Source organism: Melospiza georgiana, chromosome 7 (genome assembly GCF_028018845.1).
Source record: "Melospiza georgiana isolate bMelGeo1 chromosome 7, bMelGeo1.pri, whole genome shotgun sequence".
In the NCBI taxonomy this organism is placed as follows: Eukaryota; Metazoa; Chordata; class Aves; order Passeriformes; family Passerellidae; genus Melospiza; species Melospiza georgiana.
The window spans coordinates 17,036,062-17,056,916 of NC_080436.1; the positions used below are offsets into that span (position 1 = coordinate 17,036,062).

The 20,855-nt window shown below is 37.3% G+C and overlaps 1 protein-coding gene across 4 annotated transcripts in view; it reads left to right on the forward strand.

Annotated features, from left to right (window-relative positions):
* PDE1A (phosphodiesterase 1A) overlaps positions 1–20,855 on the forward strand; it is a 142,130-nt gene that overhangs the window by 99,255 nt on the left and 22,020 nt on the right. For all 4 annotated transcript variants that reach the window (XM_058028585.1, XM_058028586.1, XM_058028588.1 and 1 more), the window contains 7 exons: positions 358–474; positions 2,366–2,506; positions 7,491–7,591; positions 10,120–10,245; positions 16,131–16,232; positions 16,352–16,472; positions 20,168–20,249. In XM_058028585.1, coding sequence (XP_057884568.1) covers positions 358–474; positions 2,366–2,506; positions 7,491–7,591; positions 10,120–10,245; positions 16,131–16,232; positions 16,352–16,472; positions 20,168–20,249 — 790 coding nt within the window. The remainder of the gene's footprint in view (positions 1–357; positions 475–2,365; positions 2,507–7,490; positions 7,592–10,119; positions 10,246–16,130; positions 16,233–16,351; positions 16,473–20,167; positions 20,250–20,855) is intronic.

Sequence of the window (20,855 nt, forward strand, 5' to 3'; positions counted from 1 at the left end):
TTGCTTTATGTTTAATGACATCAGTGTTAATGACCTTGCATTTGAAGGGTGATATTCAGAGTAGCTTCATGAGGTTGTATAGACAGTTCTTACTGAGTAAGTTAAACTTGGAAGTTTGATTCAAAGCATGCAAATGGCCTTGGTCATGTTGCAAGTATTTTATTCATAACTGACAGAATTGTTTCCATCATCAATATTGTAGTAGCCATTAATATGTTATCTACATTAGGAATTTGAAAGAGTTGGGTAATAAAACCACCAAACTCTCCTACTTCCCTCTAGATACTAGCCAAATGGCTGGAAATGTAATTTTTTTTTGTTTTGTTTTTTGTTGTTTTCCTTTTCCCTCATCTACAGGATGTTGATAAGTGGTCTTTTGACGTATTTGCCCTTAATGAAGCAAGTGGAGAGCACAGTCTGAAATTTATGATGTATGAGCTGTTAACCCGATACGACCTTTTGAGCCGTTTCAAGGTCAGGAACTAAACATAAAGAAAAATATGGATGCAAAAATACACGTGTCAAGTTTAAAATACAAGAAAACCAGCATTGAAATGTTTTTTATTGTATGATGCAGTGTAGAATTTCAAAGAATATGGCAAATGAAATATTGAAAAATGCCAATTGTTCTACCAAATGAAACTTCACCCAGAACATGCAAATTTTTCTGCAACCCAAAAAAATGGAAAGTGATGTAGACCCTTGTCATGTCATTTGTGTTACATAAATAGAATACAGGCTATTTACTCAGCAGGTCTGAACCAGTGTCCCACCATTATAGACCAAAAATTACCAAAAAGGCACAAAACCACAGTTAGTCCTAAATACTTTTTTCATGGTCTGGATCACGCTGTTGATCACCACTGTGCAGGGGGTTCAGCTGAACTTCCTCTCCTGAACAACCTGGGGGACATATAAAGAGAAAAATTGCTTTTCCAAGGTCTTTGTAGGGTTTTTTCAATAATATATGGAGTCCTTATTGCCAACTTTGAAAAGCTGAGATAAAAAAATGAATCAAAAGATAAATTTATTGTTATAGTACCAAATGAAAGTTTTCTGATAGTTGCAAAATCTCTTCACTGCAAAAACTCTGTGTTCCTTTTGAAGAGGATGTCTCATCCTGAAGTTTCTTGAATATTTTAATTTTAGGCTGGCAACCCATCTTTTCCCAACAGGCTTCATTTGCTTGAAGTCAGAACCACACCAAGACCACCATTATAACACAGACACGAAGTACATCATGCTACTGCCAGAGTAGGCTTAAGCCCATTCTCAGTCCCATTGTTTATGTCTCAGGGTTTTTAAATAAAGACAAAATTATTAAGGGATATGTAATTTTATTAAAGTGGGTGAAGTGGTTTATCCCCAGGCAGCAAACAAGCACCACACTGCCACTCACTTGCTCACTCCTCTCCCCAGAAGGATGGGGGGAAAGAGAATTGGAGGCGGAAAAGTGAGAAAACTTGTGGGTTGAGATATGAACAGTTTAATAATGATGGTGGTAATAATAATATAGAAAATTAATATTTAAGAGAGGAATCAAAGCCAAGGAGAAAGGCTGCAGATGAAAGCAGTTGCTCAGCAGCAGCAGCTGAGCGCTGCCCAGGCAGTCCCAGGCAGCAGTGCCCAGCCAGGCTCCCCAGCCCGGGGCTGCAGCCCACGGGGCCCTGTGGATCATTGTCCCCTGGTCAGCAGGGCCAGCTGTCCCAGCTGTGTCCCTGCCCCCCGTCCTGTGCACCCCAGGGTGGGTGGGATGGGGAGCAGAGAAGGCCTGGACTCCGTGCAGTCTCTGCTCAGCAGTGACTAAAGCATCCTGGAGTTATCAGCTCTGTTCTCAGCACAAATCCAAAACATTGGCCCATACCAGCTACTATGAAGGAAATTAACTCTATCCCTGCCAAAACCAGCACAATGCAAAAATGAGTGGGACCAGATAGTACCTGTCATTCACACATTGTCTGGAGGAAGGGAAGTTGTACTGTGACATTAAAGCAGACCTTGTCTGAAGCAAGGTAAAAGTAGTGAAGAAAAGGAGATAATCCTATTGTTAGACTCCTGTCTGCCATGCCTGTGAAATACATGCAACCTCTGCATCCCCGGTGCAGACAGACATACCTTGAAAACCATTTTGTTAAAAGCTCTGCAGTGTCTTGTGCATGGTGTGTGTAGAGAGATACAACACCTACAGAATTTGTGTGGAGGCTCATTGGTGTATGTATGATACCAGATCTTTATATTTTAAATTTTTCTTTTATTGTTTGCCCACTAGATCCCATGGTATATTATTTGTGATTCATTTATTGCATGCTTGACTTTGCAGCTGTTGCAGGAAAAAACAATTATTTTAATGTTTTCTTGTCTGTAGATCCCTGTTCCCAATCTTATTTCTTTTGCTGAAGCTCTTGAAGTTGGTTACAGCAAATACAAAAATCCCTATCACAATTTGATCCATGCAGCTGATGTTACTCAAACTGTGCATTACATAATGATTCACACTGGCATCATGGTAAGAAGTATTGTGAAATTCAATTTCTTTTCTCAGACTCTGCTGTTTTGAATAAATGTGTACATGTTTCTTTTCTAATGGAAAAAGCTCAGTTGAAAATTTTTGCAGAGAGAGATTCAAGAACTGCTGTTCAGGCTGTGAAGTTTATTTCATTTTAACAGTTCTTCCAGGCTGAACGTCTCTTAATGCAGAGGGGAAAACGAAGGAAAAAATAATCTTTAAATCCTTTTTGCTTTTTATCGCCTGGATTTAGGTATTTTATATCATATTTAATGAGATAGATTTGCAGGAGTGGGCAGGTGAGAATTTTTTTACTTTCACATCAGAGCATGGGAGGTGTGATCAGGCAAGGAAGCTTTAGTATCTGCAGAGGTCCTGGCTGTTGAAAAATGTACTGAATCAGTGCAGGCTTAGAATTATATCATCACCTGAATCAGTGCAGGCTTAGAAAGATATCATCATGGAATGGCTTGGGTTGGAAGGGACCTTAAAGACAACTCAGTTCCAGCCACCCTGCCATAGGCAAGGACACCTTCCTCCAGACCAGGCTGCTCAAGGCCCCATCCAGCCTGGCCTTAAACTCTGAAACTGCTTTTTCTTTCAGTTTTTAACCTTCTTTAGCACTGCTCTTGTATACTCTATGTGCCCATGGTAGGCGGGCTATTGCATTTGCCTTGAAACATCACAATATTTTAAATTATTTATTTGGGAACTGAAATGAATCTGTGCAAGCATTTTTATTTCTTAACACTTAAATTAAATACCAGCAGTAGAATTCTCCTCACTATCAGCTTGCTAGGCAAAAGTAAATACTGACTGAAAGAAAATGGAGATTGCTGTCAATGGCTTTTTGATAATTTGTCTTCACTGTGAATGCAGTTGTTTAAAAAAAACCCATCAAACCAAAAACCAATCAACAAATGAAACAGCTGGGAAGAAATAGTGTCTGATTTCTGTTTGCAGAACTTTGAGACAATTCCAGAAGACTTTGGATATAAAAAATTTAGAACTGACTCTGGATGGTTTTGCTCCTATATATACACAATAAATGGCAGTCAATCACTTATGTTAAGCCTTTTCTCACTTAAAATGCCCTTGGCTTCAGGGTGGGCAAGGAAAGGTCTCCAGGCATCACACTTTTTTTTTTTTTTTTTTTTTACTGTTTGAAGGAAGTATTTTTCTTGTAAGTGTTTAAAGCTATATTTTAACTCTAATACTATGTAAGTGTAGCCTGGAGACTTCACCAGCCAAGATTCCTTTTCAGATTGAGAAGTTTTCTTGAGAAAACACTTCCATATCAGACTGAAGCAGAGGCTAGGCAGCTCTTGCCAAGAGGAGTCCAAACCAAAGTTGTTGTATACAATATTCACCTATCAAAATAATATTTTAGTAAAGGAAAATTCTTGAGAATATGAGATTAATTGCAAGAGTTAAGTGGTGTGAGCCATGTCTTTGTTGCAGGTATACACCTGGATCTTACCAGGAGGAAAATCCTTTTGTTTTATTATAAACATCCCTCTGGCCCATTGTATCTGCCCCTCTGCCCTTCAAAAACACAGTAGCATTCAGATTTTTCTTGTGATGCCAGGACAAAGTCCCAACTTCCAGAACTGTCCATGTAATTTTGGGACATTTAGCCATTACTTAAACCACTTTCAAAGACACTTTGTGTGTCTATGAACACTGAATAGAGAAATCTGTTTCATATTTTAATATCTGCTATTTCACTGCGTGCACGTGAGCGTGAGAAAGGCCCTTCCATCCCTATCAGCCTCTTAACCTTCTGCCTTAGATGTGATTTGGAAAATGATTTTCAAAAAAGTCTAGACTTTACCGCTGCAAAATCTCATTAGTGTTGCAACACTGCTACAAAATATTTTTATAAAATTAGTCCAGGTTTAATTCACATTGTAATTGCCAAATTGAGACATTGAATTGTGATATTTCTCTGCCTGTGGCAGGGGGAATTGGAATTAGATCATCTTTAAGGTCCCTTCTAACCCTAACCATTCTATGATTCTATGGTGCTGTGATACTGGAAAGTTCTTGGAAAGAAATCTAACTAGGACACCACTTAGTCAAGAGTGCCTTCAAACAGATGTACTTGCCAGGCAGAAGGAACATTTATGGAAATCAGTGTTTGAAAGAGGGCCTAGTGATTCTGCAGCTTGCAAAGTATTTTTCTACCAAATGTCACTTGCAATTTGAGAAAGCATCAGTATAATGAAAATGTTCTATTTAACTTGCTGGATTTTTTTTCCTGTTGCCTGGTTAACCCTCCAGTACCTTACTCAATAACAATTTGGAGTTTGCTTCTCAAGCCAACAGTTTTCAGACATGCTCATTGTAATCCTTTTTTAAAACTCTGCTCTATTTCTAATACCTGGATTAGAGTAAATATGATGCAATTCTAGATCAAATTCCTCTGGTTTATAATTTGTTTGGTATTTTTATTTTTTTCCAGATTGGTTTGCAATTAGATGTTTTTCTGCTTTCATTTTCTCTTAAGGACCTGGTACTAACTCCAAATCTTGCACAGTTGCTATCTTCCTTGTTTATTTCTGAAACATACTGGAGCAAATGTTTCCAAAAGCTGGGATTTAGGAAAGCTTTTGCATGATTCCTGTTGTTGAGGTCATATGTTTTGTACCTTTTACAGGAAGCTTCAAAACAGCCCTATTTCCACATTTGCCAAAAAATTTTGGCTGATCAGAGCTTATGCTTCTCCACAAGCCCCTAGAGAGATTCTGGTGAAGAATAAGACATATCCAGAGCGGCTGTTAAAAAAATGAAATAATCATTATATTTTTCAAAATTTGCTGTCTATCTAAAGAAAGAAGATCCAGCCACCTCAGATCAATGTGTTAGAATGTTAAGTATCACAGATGGCAGACAGTCTATTAACCTTCCCAAGAGACTAAATCCCAGATGATGCAACTGAAATGTATAAGTCAAGCTTACATTCATGAAGTTTTCATCTTTATGAAGGTTTAAGAATCCAAGTCCCAGTGAATACATCTTGTAAAGAACTTTTGAGTCATCGATCATCTTCCCACCATCCCTTTTCTCCTCCCACGTACCTGTATTGCTCAAAGTAAAGGAAAAAATGCCTTTACTGCCAATAAGTGCATTGTGAGACTCCATTTCTTGCTCAGTTTTTAATCCATCACTGTAAAAAAAAAGTTTCAAACAGAACTCATAAGTTGCCATGTATTTCTTTACATATAAGCAATACATAATACTTCCATAGAAGACATAATTTATATTAACTGTGACGCCCACAAGACATAGTATCTTTCAGGAGGGAAGCATGTTTCAGCTCTTCTCAGTCTTGCAGACCCCCAGATACTTGTTTTTCCCTCTCCCTTTCAAAACACACTTATTAACTGTCTCTGTAAGAGTATTTTTCTACTTCCTTAGAAATCTTTTAGCTGAAGAAGTTCTCTGGTTCTTCAATTTGATTACTGATCTCAATTTTGACTATACCAGTGTGTGTAGAATATTTGCTCTTCTTCTTACTGTATGAAGTCTCTGTGTAGCCCATAGATATTGTCTGTGAGGAATGTTCTTCTGCTTATGAATGCATTGTCTAGCAACTATTTTATTTGCTACAAAAGCTGACCTTTGAAAAGGCATCTTAAAGAACAGTTTATGTTTAGCTTTCATTACACTTTCTGTGTTTCTGTTCTGTTTGGTATGTTGAAAACATTGTGAGAGCCAGGACCGGTCATGGCCTGGTTTCTTGTGACACACAATATGATGAAGGTCATGGTTTCCATTTTTAGAACTGCTTACAGTACATTCTCATTCCTCTGCCTGTGACCTTTCTAAACCTATACTGCTTCACCAGCAGCCAGTACTTGTTCCTCAGCAGCCCTATTGTGTCACTGAATGACCTATTTAATTATTCTTATATTGCTAATGAATCTTGACTCTTTCCTTTCTTCTTCTTTGAAAGATGAACTACTATTGGCAACTTTTACTACATCTGGCAACTTATGCATTTCATATTCATTCATACACACACATACACATTCATCTGTGCATATTGGGGTGTGTGAAGTTGAAATAATTCTTTGATCCTTTAGTACAGAAGCTTACTTGTACACCAAAACCATCTGAAATATGTGTGGAAATGCTTGACTGGCATTTGACTTAATCAGTCCTATGACTGTGGGGGTTAATTATCATATGATTTTTCTGCCCCCATCTTTAGATGGAGTAAGTTTTCTCCTCAAGGACTTTTTGTCATTCAAGAAACAGAACTCGAAAGAAGATAACAGAGGTTATTTTACAAGCTGTGCTATACAGAACAGCCTCATTTAGCAAGAGTTATAAAAGGGCTCAAAACTCCAGGGTCTGCATTATTTTGTATACATGACCTACATTACCTTTTGTTCTGTGTAACTGTATACTAGCCTTCTGCACTTTTTAAATTTTTTTTTTCATCAGTACAAAGTACGATCAAATTTAGAACAGAGAAATCTCCCATGAGCCTAATTTTAGTGCTATGTACACTGGTAAAATATAGATAATACTAATTTTGTACCTTCAGCTTATAATTAACTGTATATATAGTTTACTAAAAGACAAATTATAACCTAAACTTCATATAAGACTTTTTTGGATTAATATACTGTAATTTGGCAAGTGCCACCTGTGAGCTAACAGAGTAGATACTCAAAGGAGTTGTAAAGTGAACTGTGTAATTCTTTTCATAACTTCTTATATTTTTGGCTGCAAATATTTACTTTGCTAGTGGCCATAAGGATGTTAACTTGGTCTCAGAGAAATCATAAGTACAAGGACATATTTTACTGTATAGTGCTGAAGTGTTATGGATATATAGTTATCTGGAGTTAGAGGAAAGTTTATTTAAGTTGAAAATAATGCATTGAAGGTAAAACATTTTCAGTACTGTAGGGTTTAATCTGAGCTAGGCTATTATTGAAAATGTGACTATGATTTGTTTTTCATTTCCCAGCACTGGCTCACAGAACTGGAAATTTTAGCAATGATCTTTGCAGCTGCCGTCCATGACTATGAACATACTGGGACCACAAACAATTTTCATATTCAGACAAGGTAAGTGATGCAGTCTCCTAAGAGTCATATCTGGAGTTTGCATTTTTTTCAGTTAATTGCTGAACTGTTTCATAACTCTCTTATAAACCCAGGAAGCAGCCAGGTCAGTCCTGGTTTTACAAATTGCTTCATCAACTTCTGTCCAGTTAATGGGATCAGTGACATGGTCAAAAACTGTGGAAAAGTACTAATATAGCTCCATAATGTCTGAAATAATTCCATTTTGGAGCTGATATGTCAAGAGGAAGCTTGAAAATATTCAGAACATGCAGAACATGGACTTAAAAGCTATTCACCCCCTATTGTTCACTAAAATTCTGATAGTACTGACTCAAAAACTTCTTTTACTGTATCCCCATAAAAATGCCTTGTCACTTACAGCAATGTGCTTACATCTTGTTTCACTTTGTGTATTGAACTTAGAGGGTCCTGGTGCAGAGGGAGAAACTTTCAAGAAGAGCTTTAGAAACATCTAACATGAGCCATCTCCTAGCGTGTTTTGAAAGCAACAGCTCTAGAAATGAAAAAGAAATCTAGGAAGGAATCCAGTTTGAAAGTTAGGCTAGCTGTGCTCTCCTGCAGGTGCAGCATATCATTCTAGCTGCTGCTCCTATACAACAGCATATAGTTCTCTCCCTTAAAATATTTTCATCTTATCACAGGAAAATCCCTGACCAAAAATGGTATATCTGATACTTAACCTTCTACAAACAATCTTATTTTTCTCTTACACTGAGCTATACATTGTTTTTAGTATCCTCAGTTGAGGAGTTTGCTTTGGCTGCTCTTTAAAAAAAGTCAGCATAGCACTGGCATATTCTAGTAAAACAGTTCAGTGCTAGAAATATTATTAATTTGGACACAAACATCCTCACACTCACTTATATGGATCAACTGAACAATGATTACATTTAAATTAAATCTATAACATCGTTTTTCTCCAAGATGTGGCTTTCAGTGATGAAAAATGCTAGATTTGCAGCTAAAATAAGGACACATTTCTTTTCTCCTTCAGCATAGTCTGGCTAAAAATAAACTTCAGTTTGTAGTTCCAAGTTTATATTAATTTTCTATTTTTGTCCTTAATATTTTGCTATGAAGTACTGCAAGAGTGGAAAACTAATTAAGCTGATAGCCTTTGTATTTTACTCAGGCATACTTGCAAACAGGTATTTGTTATGTGATATAGCTTGTTCTTCTCTCCTTGTGTAACTTGGCCCTGATGTGGCATCCCAGACTGTGATTCCAAGTGTCTTTTGCCTGAGGAAAATGGATGGAATGGCTGCCAAAATCATAGCAAATTTTAGCACTGCTTAAACATAGTCATAAGTGGCTATGTTGATCAAAGTGTGCTTCATAAACATATGTGATTGGCATAACACAGATTTCCCCATAATTTCAGTTTGATTATGGATGTAAACATATTGATTATTTAGCCTGGCTATGATTTGTTTCCTCTAAATAACCTTTCCAATCCTATTTAAATTATTTATATTCCTTGGTACCATACATGGCAATATTTACTGTTGCTCAACTGAACAAGAGGTTTATTTAGCTTATTGATGTCAGAGTGAGCTGCACTGCAAAGGCAACACACCTTTCTTCTAGTACAGACTTGTCACTGGACCAAATTGGAATATTCAGAAATAGTTTTATCAGAACAGAATTGCAGCAGAGAGGTGTCTCCTGACATTGATTGCCTAGCAGGTTAGATCAGGTCTCGGGGAAACAGATTTCCCAATAATTAATGATGTTTGAAGCTAAGTATGATAAATCCACACCACATCCAAATGTGTGAGTGTCTCAGTGTAATTTTGGAATTGTACATTAGTCTTTGATTAAGAAGGAAAGGAGTTTAAGTTTGTTAAGTTTGCTAACATTATGGTACGAGTCTGTCTTTAGGAAACGCTTGAGTGCTTCCAAATTGCAGCTACGCATCTCTGCCATCCCACTGTGATGAGGCTCAAGGTTTCTCTGTTTTTCTGAGAAAATATAGTGGCTGTTCAAAACATATGAAATTTTAATACCTTATTTTTTACAGCATCTTCTGATAATGAGTAGCATGGGCCAAAGCACATCTCTTAGAGCAGGGGGGGTAACTTCCTAATACCCATGTGGACCCCCACTGTTGGTGAACACATTGCATTTTAAATGGGTGCATCGTGTAAGGGTACTCTTGTAGGCTAATTGGAGCATTTCTGATGCTCTGTGATCCTATCTGCAGTCAAGAAGCTCAAAGATCTCATGAGTTTTTGCCACAGTTAGGTCATATCAATGAAACATCACACATTTTAAAATATTACTTTCCCACAAACAGTGAATGCAATTGAATAATGATAATTTTTAATGCATTTAAGATGGACAATTCATTACTATTTGATACAGTAGGAAAAAATAAACATCATTTGATATATCTGTCTCTATACAGGTACATATAGTCAATATTTCTGATAGAGAACACATACTACCTTTCCCAGTGCCATCATTAGAACACTATTACAAAATCTGCCTCTTTTTCCCCACACTAGGTCAGATGTTGCTATATTGTACAATGATCGTTCTGTTCTTGAAAATCATCATGTAAGTGCTGCTTATAGACTCATGCAGGAAGAAGAGATGAACATCCTGGCTAATCTAAACAAAGATGACTGGAGGTAAGACTTGCTGTGACATTCAAAAATACTCCCAGCATTTAAAAATAATAAAAACCACCAGGCCTTCCCTGAGGAGTCTATTTTAAGAGTTCAAATTACAGGAAGTTGACAGTGGAAAGAGTGATGGATGTTTAGAGCCTAGGGAAGGCTGCTGTGGTGTTAAGAAGTACTGCTTGGGAGATTCTGTGTAATTTTCCAAGTGAGGCTGTGCATTTAGGAGGCACAGTGCTGGAGTGTGTGGACAGTCTCAGGTGAAGGAGCTCTTTAGGAAAACCACAATGCTGCCTGAGCTGGGTTGCCTTTGTCCAGCACAACCAGTGGGCTGAAATCACAGTGCAGAGTCACACTCTGCTGCCAGCTTGGGCACTGCTGCTCCTGGGATCTCAGCGGAGTCACGTCTTGGTTAAGCATTAAAAAATGGATTGTGTGGACAGTCCAAAAATAACAAAGGCCCAGAAGTGCTACAGAGCCTTTTTCTTCTTAATTTTAGCCTAATTCCTGAAGAAAATTTGACCAGCTGAAAGATTAAGTATCATAATTGATATATCACAAATAATAAGACCTGTAAGGCTAAAATTCAAGTGTTAGAGTCTCTCTGTTATTAAAAAGGAAATATTATCTTTGTATCTCGTTGAAGGATACATATTGTATTTAAAATATGAGTCTTCTGTGTTTCTGTAAACACAGATATTATTCAATGGCCCTAAAAATCCCTTGGAGACAGGTGGACTGTGAAGTTTAGAGAAATATGTTCTGCTAGGGGAAAGTCTCCCACTGTGAATGGTGCTACCATTAATAACAAAGCTAAACTCTGCTTTATTTGTATTTTCACAAAATTATACATTTATGAAGGAATATACATGAACATCAGGTCGTATTTTGTTGAGGTGTATATTTACAGATGGACTGTTTTACATGGTAGATTTACATGTCTTCATTCATTTGTATGAAGATAAAACCCCGAAATAAATCATTTATTAAATGTGAGTCTGCTGGCCCTTCTGGGTTTCAATTGATTATTATTCTGTATCTGTTTTAAAAAATATTTTAAAATCTATAATTTTTAAATGTAATACAAAGTGAGAAAGAAAGCATACCATTTTTACTTCTCTTAAAAGAATTCTTCTCAGAGGATACTCATTTAGATTTAGTTATCAGAAGATTTGTGTTGTACATTTAGTTCTGGAGAAATTTCTGCAGAAGTAATTTGTAAACTTCATTGATAACTGTCTATGCACCTAGATTTTCAATGCCAACAAGAGCCAGCCTTGCTCCTTGTGAAGCTGTTTTGGGGCTGATAGGTCTCTGTGAGCCTATTTTTGCTTGTTCTAGCTATTGACTATGGAGAAGATTATTGTGCCAGTATGCAGCCATCAGAAACTCATATTCTGTCATTTAAAACCGTAAATTTAGAGGGAAAATTATTTTCAAATCTTCAGATGTGTTGCCTTGAGTGTATTTTTTTGAAGTGGTGTTGTTTCATATTGCATCCTACCAGAGGATGCTTCCAAGTAGAAAGGAGCTGAAATTCTTCAGCTGAATTTCAATCCAGGAGTGTTCAAAGGGTGGCTTGAAGACACTTCTGTTCATCCCTAGTCCAGGCTTCTTCATCACTGGAGACCACCATAAATCAGTGTAGTCTGGGAATCCCTGCAGCAACATAGAGTGGCTCCAGCTGACAGAAATCTGGCTGCCAGCTAGTGCAGTTTATCCCAGTCATACCCTTCTGTTATCCACTGAGGAAAGGAGTGTCAGGGTGAAACCCAAATATTTGTGAGGGGAAAGAGAGACCTGTGATTTCCAGGTTGTGATGTTCATATACACTGCTCTGCTGGACTGCAAAAACAAGAAAGGGGGGAATGTGATAGGCTCTCTTCTGAAGCACACTCTTCTCTGCATAGATTGCTTGGGCAGGTCTTCCTACAGTTCTTTGTCCAGTTCAGTTGTGGAGCATTTTGTCTAACTTTAGCTGCATTTTATTTCTCTGTGGTTTTTGAACCTGTGATAAGCTGCCACATTCTTTTGGAACTGGCACAATCACACACTGGATCTGCTTACACTTCCTTTCCAATCTCTTCTCTTTGTAACACAATTATGTTTTCCTAGAAGATCTTACTTTAGTTTTGCAAATTTTGTTTGTGTAGATTACACAGATTCTTCTATATGCAGCCAGTTTGAAAGTGGTGAGTTTTGGCAACCAGAGAAAAGTAGAATTTATCATCTCTTTTTGAGTATATTCAGTAAAATGCAGAAGAAATGTATGAATTGACTAATAAGCTCAAGAATCTAAACAAGGACATTCAGTTCCATGTTTTGTCACTTAGCTCAGCAATTACACTCTGTTCTTTGAAGCAAGCAGTAAATTCCAAAGTGCCTGTCTGTGCCAACCTGCACAACCTGTTGCAGTGTGTTACTTCAATTTAGAGGGTCAGTCATGGAAATGACAGTTTCCTGGTATTCATTTCGATTACCCAGAAATTCTTGTTACCCTGCCTTTTCATTGGTGCAATGATGGATCTGGTAGCCACTTAAGAGACACAATTTTCATATTATTGCTGGAGTGATTTTCTTGGATCTATACTGAAATTCATGCTGTTAAACTAACAGTTTTGAAGGGGTTGCACTGAATCAAGTTGTCAGTAAATTGAAATGATAATCTGCTCAATTTTTCAATGTACTTCCTGGCACTGATTAATTTCTTTACTTCTGTCACATCTATTTTCTTTAGTTGCAGCAGTTTCATTTTTCAAAAATTTAACACTGCTGACTATTTAAACTGAGGTTCTGCTAATTATTCTAGCAAAATGAAGCAAAATGACTGAAATTACTTTATAGTATTCAATTTTCTCTTCTACATGTTAACTTTAAGAAGATAAATGTGCTAATAAACTGCCAGCTTCAATTAAGTTTAAAACTTAGACTTCTAGTCTGAGCTGGGGAGCACTGCCAACATTCTGAGGATGATGTCCTTTGTGGATAATGCATGTGACATTCATAGCAATTTTTCAGTCTTTTCTTGACTCTGAAAATTTGTTCCAGTATTTGATATTGTTTTGTTTCTTTCACTTTGTGCCCTTAAATAACTAAAGATGAATCCTTGTTTGCCCCCTTTTCTCCTTTGGTTTAGCAGGTTCCCAGTGTTTCAGCACCCCATGCATGTCATTGTAGGTGGTGGGGCAGTATTAATGTCTCAAACCACCCCAAGGCATACAGTGATTTATTTCCTGATTATCAAAAAAAAAAGAGACAAAACAGTAGGTGTTATGTATAATGCAGAATGAACAACATTCTTCCACAAAGCCCCTTGAGATTCTTCTGTTTAAGGGTTAACTATAACCTGAAGATGAGTCTTATGTCTTCAGTTCTCACCTTGCCTTTGCTCATCTTAGTCTGTTCCTGCATTTTTTTGATTAGTTTCCAGCTGACTAGATGTCTTTGTCATGGACAAATCCAGGTAAAGCTAGTTTCTATTTCTTGGCTAACTACTTTTTCAAGAAATTCATGTATCCCTCCTTGTCTCTTTATTACAGCCTTGTTCATGTAATTTTTTCACATAGTCTTGCATCTATGTTTTTTTACAGTATCCTATCTGTAGGACTTGTGTCGGGGGGAGGGTTTATAAAGGATGCCAGCATTGAAGATGACAATTTACTTAAGTAAAGTGGAAATGGTAGACTCAAACCCAGTAATTTTCTGATATGGGGCCTGAAAGATTGCCATGTGCTGTATGTGAATATTTTTACCACTCCCCTTCAAGTATGACAGCATCTATGTGTCTGTTTGGGTGGTAGCAGGTGCCTGTATTATCCTGAGGCTTGTAGCTGGGGACTGCCTGATGAGGACTGGGAGAGATTTCTGTCCAGGAGTCACCTATGAGACCAGCTGAGGTCTCATGGTGTGGAAGTTGAGACAGTCCTTTTTCCCTGGGAAGCAATTTGGGGTGGGATCAGCCCAAGATCAACCTTCTGTGCAATGATAGCAGATGAAGCATTTGTAGCTCCAGTAGAGCTTTACCTACCATTTCCCCATCAGGTTTTCAATTCTATCCTCTGATTGTGGTGGATATGGGCACAGGAGTCTCTCTTTTGCTGTTAAGCAGATTTTTATTGTCCTGAAATCTTCAGGAGTGCGTGACAGGACAGTGCTATACTGTTTGATCCTAATTCAGATGTTGTAGGTAAGAATTAGGGGGTTTTTCCTCCTGCCATCACAATATGAATAAACTCAAAATGTGGTTTTGCTTCTCTGTGTGTGTCTTGCGTAGCAGGGGTGAGGTATCTTGTGAGTAAGGGTGAACTTATTTCTGATTTTTCTGATGACTCTGAAAAGTTCAGACACTGAAAGTTCCTAAGAAAATCTCCCATGGAAAGGAGAAGTGATAATTATCTCAGTCTCAAAAACAACAGGGTTTAACAATGCAGAGCCCTCCTTTCTCTTGTAGTGTTAGCTGGGTTTTTTGTTTTGTTTTGTTGGGGTTTTTTGTTTTGCTTTTTTTTCTTTAGTGGCTTTGACTGTTTTTGAAGGGTACGCTTTCAAAGCAATGTGGAGGAGGAACAGTTGGGATGCAAAATAATTAGTAGCTTATTATGAGGTCAGATAAGGTAAGGCATTTTCTAAACACAAGTTGCTATGGCTGCATATTATTGAGTAGAAGTGAGAGCATTGAGTCTTTATCCAGTTACATTAAAGCATGTCAGGAATATATACATAAAAATCAGCAACAAATGTATGCTTCAATATGTAATTTATTTGGATCAAAAAAGTCTTGATAGTCTTTATAACAAAGTATTCTAATAGCCCTAAAGAAAACTGCAAATTACCTCTTTAAACCATAGTCCTTTGAACAAACCTGCATGTTTTTTGATTTACCTAAGTCAAACATATGAATATGGTATGAAAGATCAGTAAGAATTACTAAGGTAGGATTTTACTGTTCTGTTTGATACTTGGACGTCTTTAAGATTGGGAATGTGGTCATGAAGATATATGGAACATAATGAAAGGTTTAATGTGGGAAATTCCCCATGTACATGTAAGCACCGCTTGTCCTCCTAGGCCATTTAAAAAGTGTATAAAGAAAGACCCACTGGACTCCTACATGGCCTATATATGGTCCTTCTACATCAAGAAGACAGAATTTTCTAAGCCAGTAATTATTGTTGATAAAATTAATTACATTTTTTATTTACAATCAGAATAAAGTTTCTTACATTATTCATGTTTTATTAGTTTCATATGGATTTAATAGAAAGATGGACAAGCCAACATCTCTAATCATAACAGCAAGACAGAGATAAATTACTAATCCCAAACTTGTTCTGATTCATTAAATAGGTATTACAATACTTTTGGACTGAAAGGTAGATAGTCATAATGATCTTATATTGGTGAAATGTTGATAGTATTTCAGATGTAATACCTCTTGCTTTTCTGAGTGTTTCCACAGCCTTCTTCCTAGGCTTAGTGTTATGCACACTCTTCACTAACATGAGTGCAGTAAAAATGGATGCTGTTGTGTGGTGGTAAGCCCAGAGAACAACTTGTTTTTTGAATACTCTACTGCTGGAAAAAATAAGGAATGACTTATAATGGGCGAGAGAACTGCATGTAATATTAGTTTATGCACTAGGAAATAGGATTTACAAAATAGTGTGGCTCTGAAATAATGACTGCAGAGTACATTTTCTGAGGTACACTGCTTTCTCAGAATCCCTCTAGGATACAATATTCAAGTTGTTAATAATTTATTTAAATGCTTTTTAAAACGTAATAAAACCCATGATGTTGTTTTGAAAGTTATAAATTAACAAATACCGCTTAAACAAATGTACCATACAGAGAATAAATGAATTTTAATCAGTCATTTTGCTTTTAATTGTTCTTAGGGAGTTGCGTAGCTTGGTCATTGAGATGGTCTTGTCTACAGACATGTCGGGTCATTTCCAACAAATTAAAACAATGCGGCACACTCTGCAGCAGGCACAGGGGTAGGTTGTTTTCCATTCTCTTCATTATCTGTAGCCTTTCAATGAGCTCATATTCAAGAAAAGAATTTAAATAGTTGCCTTTGTTTTGAGATAATTGGAGCATGTCCTTGAATTGACAGGGTAGACAAAGCCAAAGCCATGTCTTTGATTCTACATGCAGCAGACATAAGCCATCCAGCAAAATCCTGGGAGCTGCACTACCGGTGGACCATGGCCCTGATGGAAGAATTTTTTCGACAGGTGCCATTTTTAAAATCCTTTAATACATCTAGTTCAAGAAGCAATGGTTACATGATTGAATATTTTCTTAAGTCTGCCAGCAAGGTTGCTGTTGGTTGTGATTGACAGGCATAGTCAGTAGTATATATTCTTTATTCTTCATACATACCACTGACATTGATTCAACTTTTATGTGTGTGAATAAGACAAAATGGTTATAGTTCTCCATCTATTTCAGCTGATATCAGTATTCTGAGTGTTGTAGTAGGTTTTTTTCCCTTTCAATTATAATATAACTTGTCAAGCTGTTTTCATTCTGTAGACAGAGATTTATATATGCTTTGAATTATAAAGAAGCACCAGAAGGGTAGGATGAGAGAAACTAGGAAGAATTCATGTTCAGCAAAGAAGGCAAAAAGTTGTCTTCATTTCAGAAAGCCCTTCTATTTCTTTTCCTTGCTAGTATTTGCCATGCATATGCCACACAGATCTGAAGGTGTTGCTTTCATAACAGCCTGATCCAAAGCCAGAGATTAGACAGTACCATTGTATTAATGCTGTGACCATATACCCTAAACCAAAAATGAAGACATGCCATTGTGAAAGCCTTTTTATTTCTGTGAGGTACTGAATTCCAAGAGATGTTGGTGTCACTGCTGTCATTTTTTGACTCACCTCAGCAGGCGAAAGAAAAAAGCCTTTCTCCAGCAGGAAAATACTCTCTTTGTAATCAATATTTGTGACCATGCACATTGTCAGCATAACAGTTATTGAAGTAAAATTGATAATCAAAGTCCAGTTTAGGTATGACAATTTCTAGAGTTATGCACAGTTTTTAAATCAGGGAACACTCAATGTCTTTCTCAGCTTGGTTGTCTTAATTTTGCTATATGTTGACATTTTCAAATCAGAAGGGTCACGCTGGAAAAAGGGACCAGAGAATAAGAAAGGAAGCATGTTAAACCATGAGGTTGTTAGACCCATCTGCCATATAAGGTTCCTGCTCAGGTCCTGGGGATTCTTCGTGTGAATTCTCAGTAGGGAGCATCGGGCATCCTTGACTCTAGACTGCACTGAGAAGGCAGACTGGAGAGCTGGTGCCTTAATATAAATAATGGATGGATTGACTTTTATGGAAATAATGAGCAGTCATGAGTTTGTGTCTACCTCTGTCAAGGGAAATTTTGAGGATTTTGAACTTGAGAGCGAAAAGGAGGAGCAGATTGCTCAAGAAAAAGTCATAAAATTACCAACTGTAATAACATTTAAGACACAGATAGACAGACTAGACAGGGCCCTTGGGACAGTGAGGCAACGTGTCCAGCCAAGTGGAGGTAGCATTAGCAGTAAACAGTACCACACTGGTCACTGAATGGATAGGACCAGCTAATGTTTTAGTTATTCCTTTATCCATCCATTAGAAGAAGTAACTGGATCCCAAAAATGCTGCTCAAGAACTCGAAAAGGCATTTAACAAGAGCAAGTAAAAAGGAACATGCAACTCAGCAGTAAAAATACCAAAGTCTTCCAGGCTGCAGAGGAGTGTATCAGAAACAGAATTCTTTCCGTGTACTGCTAAGGACAATGTGGAGTAGTTCCAGCACTTTTTAAAATGTGATGAAGTGTCAGCACATACATAAATGCAGTGAGCAGTGCAGACACAGCAGGTCTCCTACTCCCTGCATGCACTGGCTTGTTGTGCATCCTCTGGTCTGTTGATCCGAGCCTGTGTGATAGAAATCTCTGGGACTTCCAAATCCATGACTACCAAGATGAAGTAGGCCAAATGTATATGAAACCCCTTAATTCTTCCTTTTCTTTTCTTTAAAGATTCAGCTACTTCTGTGCCTTATGGGAGAGGCAGTAGATTCTGAAAGAAGCTGATGCAAATCCAATGCTTTCACAAGCAGCTTTCAAAGCTCACCAGCAAAAAAATTAACATTCACCTTGACAAAAACTTTGTTAACTCCAGCTAATGTTTAAGATAGGTGCCAGTGTTAACTTCAGGGGAAAAAAAGCCCAACAACACTTTAAGTTTAATAGCAAAAGCTGCAGAAAGTGTATTGCAATACCAAGGAAAATCTGAGCTACCTGTTTAAAATAGAAAAACAGCCACCCATCTCAAATCTTTAAAAGTAAAGAAATACATAGTTCCAGTAACTCAAAGAAGTACCACAGTGCCTGTAGTACTCTACTCTCAGTCTGAATAGATGCAGAGACATTAAAAGAAAGTTAAAAAGTGAGTCCATGGCCTGGACAAAGAATTTTTTTACTGTTTGATTTGTATCTTGTTTTTAGATCTCATCAAATTCTAACTGGTTTAAATGTCAGTTTTGTGTCCATTATTACAATTTACAGTCTTAGATTTAAATGACTTAAGTATTAATTGATATTATGTTGATTGCAAAGTAATTCATAACTCAGAACTACTTGAAAACAAAAAAAAAATCCAGTGGGGTAGTTGAAACTACCCCAGTTTATATGATATTGCAATCTGGCCCCTGTATTTACGTGGAGATGCCACTCCCACTGCTCCTAGTAGCAATTGTTCATGTATTCTTCCACACTCTGAGTTCAAATTATTAACATTTCAGTATAAAATGTAATGACCTTAGTGATAAAGCTCTCCAGTTTCACATGAAATGCAATCTGTGAGTTGCATCTGTTTCTGTGGCTGCATTGTTTTTACTGCCTTTATGGTTCTAAACCTTTCCCAAATATACTTCAGTGATACATGACAAAAAGACTAAGGAAGGTTAATACTGCCCCCTTCATCCACCAGTTTAGGTTTTCCCAGTTTTCCTTGGGAGAATGGTGTGTTCATGCAGTGCTCTGCCCTGAATGATCATCTAACAGTACTCTCTGTGACAAATATGTAGGTTTATTTGACTTGCAAGGCTAGGTTTTCCTGTATCTGTAATATCAGTGCTTCTGGCAGCCAGATTTGTCCAGCAACACCAATTATAACCTCCTTTGAAAGATGTCTCTTCAGTTTTTTTTTGTTTTTTTTTTTTTTTTTTGTTGTTGTTTTTGGTTTGTTTGTTTGCTTGCTTTTTGTGCCACTGGTCTTTTCTTTTGAGGTTTTGTAAATCAGTTGGTCTACTATGCTGAAAATGGAGATACACCCTCCTGCCTGTTAAGACTATTGCAACAAAAAAGACTCTTCTAATCTGCTGAGTGCTGAAAAAACTTCAGAGCTAGGTTGTACAAATCATCCTTGTCATGAAACTGAATTTGTATTTTTTGTGGCTTCAGCAGCAGAGAGACACGCCTGCTAGTGAGAACAAGTTCAAGTTGGTTCATACACTTGACATGAGTAAATCCATTGAAGGAGTTTTACATGCTGGATGAACCAGTGGAATAGAAGGAAGCACTCAGCATTTGGCATACTATTACAAACATGTCTAAGTATCTCTAGTCCCATTACATCTGGATCCGCAGAACTAAATTATGAATACAAAGACTTCATATTTTTTAAATCTCATTGGCAGATCCCTTGCTGAGGAGAACTTGCAGTAAACTTCTTTACATAAAAGTGCCAAAGTCAGAATTTAGACACTTAATCAAAATTTGAAGATTTGTCTCTGACATGTTTTTATTTAAGAATATAAATTAATGAAGTAATCTTGAATAAATACTAAGAATATTCAGATTCCTTTGTCTTTCTGTCTCTCCATCAAATATATGCTTATAATATTAAACATTGTTGTTTGCAGGGAGACAAGGAGGCTGCTTTAGGTCTTCAATTTTCCCCACTTTGTGACCGCAAGTCCACTTTGGTAGCTCAGTCTCAAATAGGTAATGACAAACTGTGTTTTTATCTTTTTTGTCTGTGTAGGAGTATGGAAATTCACAGGGACATTTCATTTACCCATTTTGACTTTTGAATGTTCAAAATTCCATCATGTGGAAGGTATTTCTTTGCACCTATCTGTTCTCCAAACTCCTGTGCTTTTGCAGTAGAATGATGCTGGTCTCAAAAGAACATGATGTAATTTCACCATATGTGAGGGAGGGGTAGGAGAGGGATTAACCAAGATACTGGACATAAGCCCAGCTTCTACTGTACACACTTTAGAGTCTGGCAAATCATATCCTCAAACTGCTTATCTCTTGCTTAAGAACTCACAAGTCTCTCTCTATTATAATCTGAAAGTACCAATTTGTAGATGCATCTCAATTTAAAGCTAATTAATATATCAGCCCTCTGGACTGCAAGTAAGCCTATCAGTGTCTCAGGGTCAAACTACAGAGGGTCAAGCCTCCCTGGGTCACTCACTTTTTGTATCCCATGTTCCGTTTCACTGGGAGTTTGAAGCCAATGTACTTAAGCATCATATTTACTGCAGGAGAGAAGCTGGATTATAGACTGACTCCCTGTTGCTCATCTTCATGCTGTGTTGC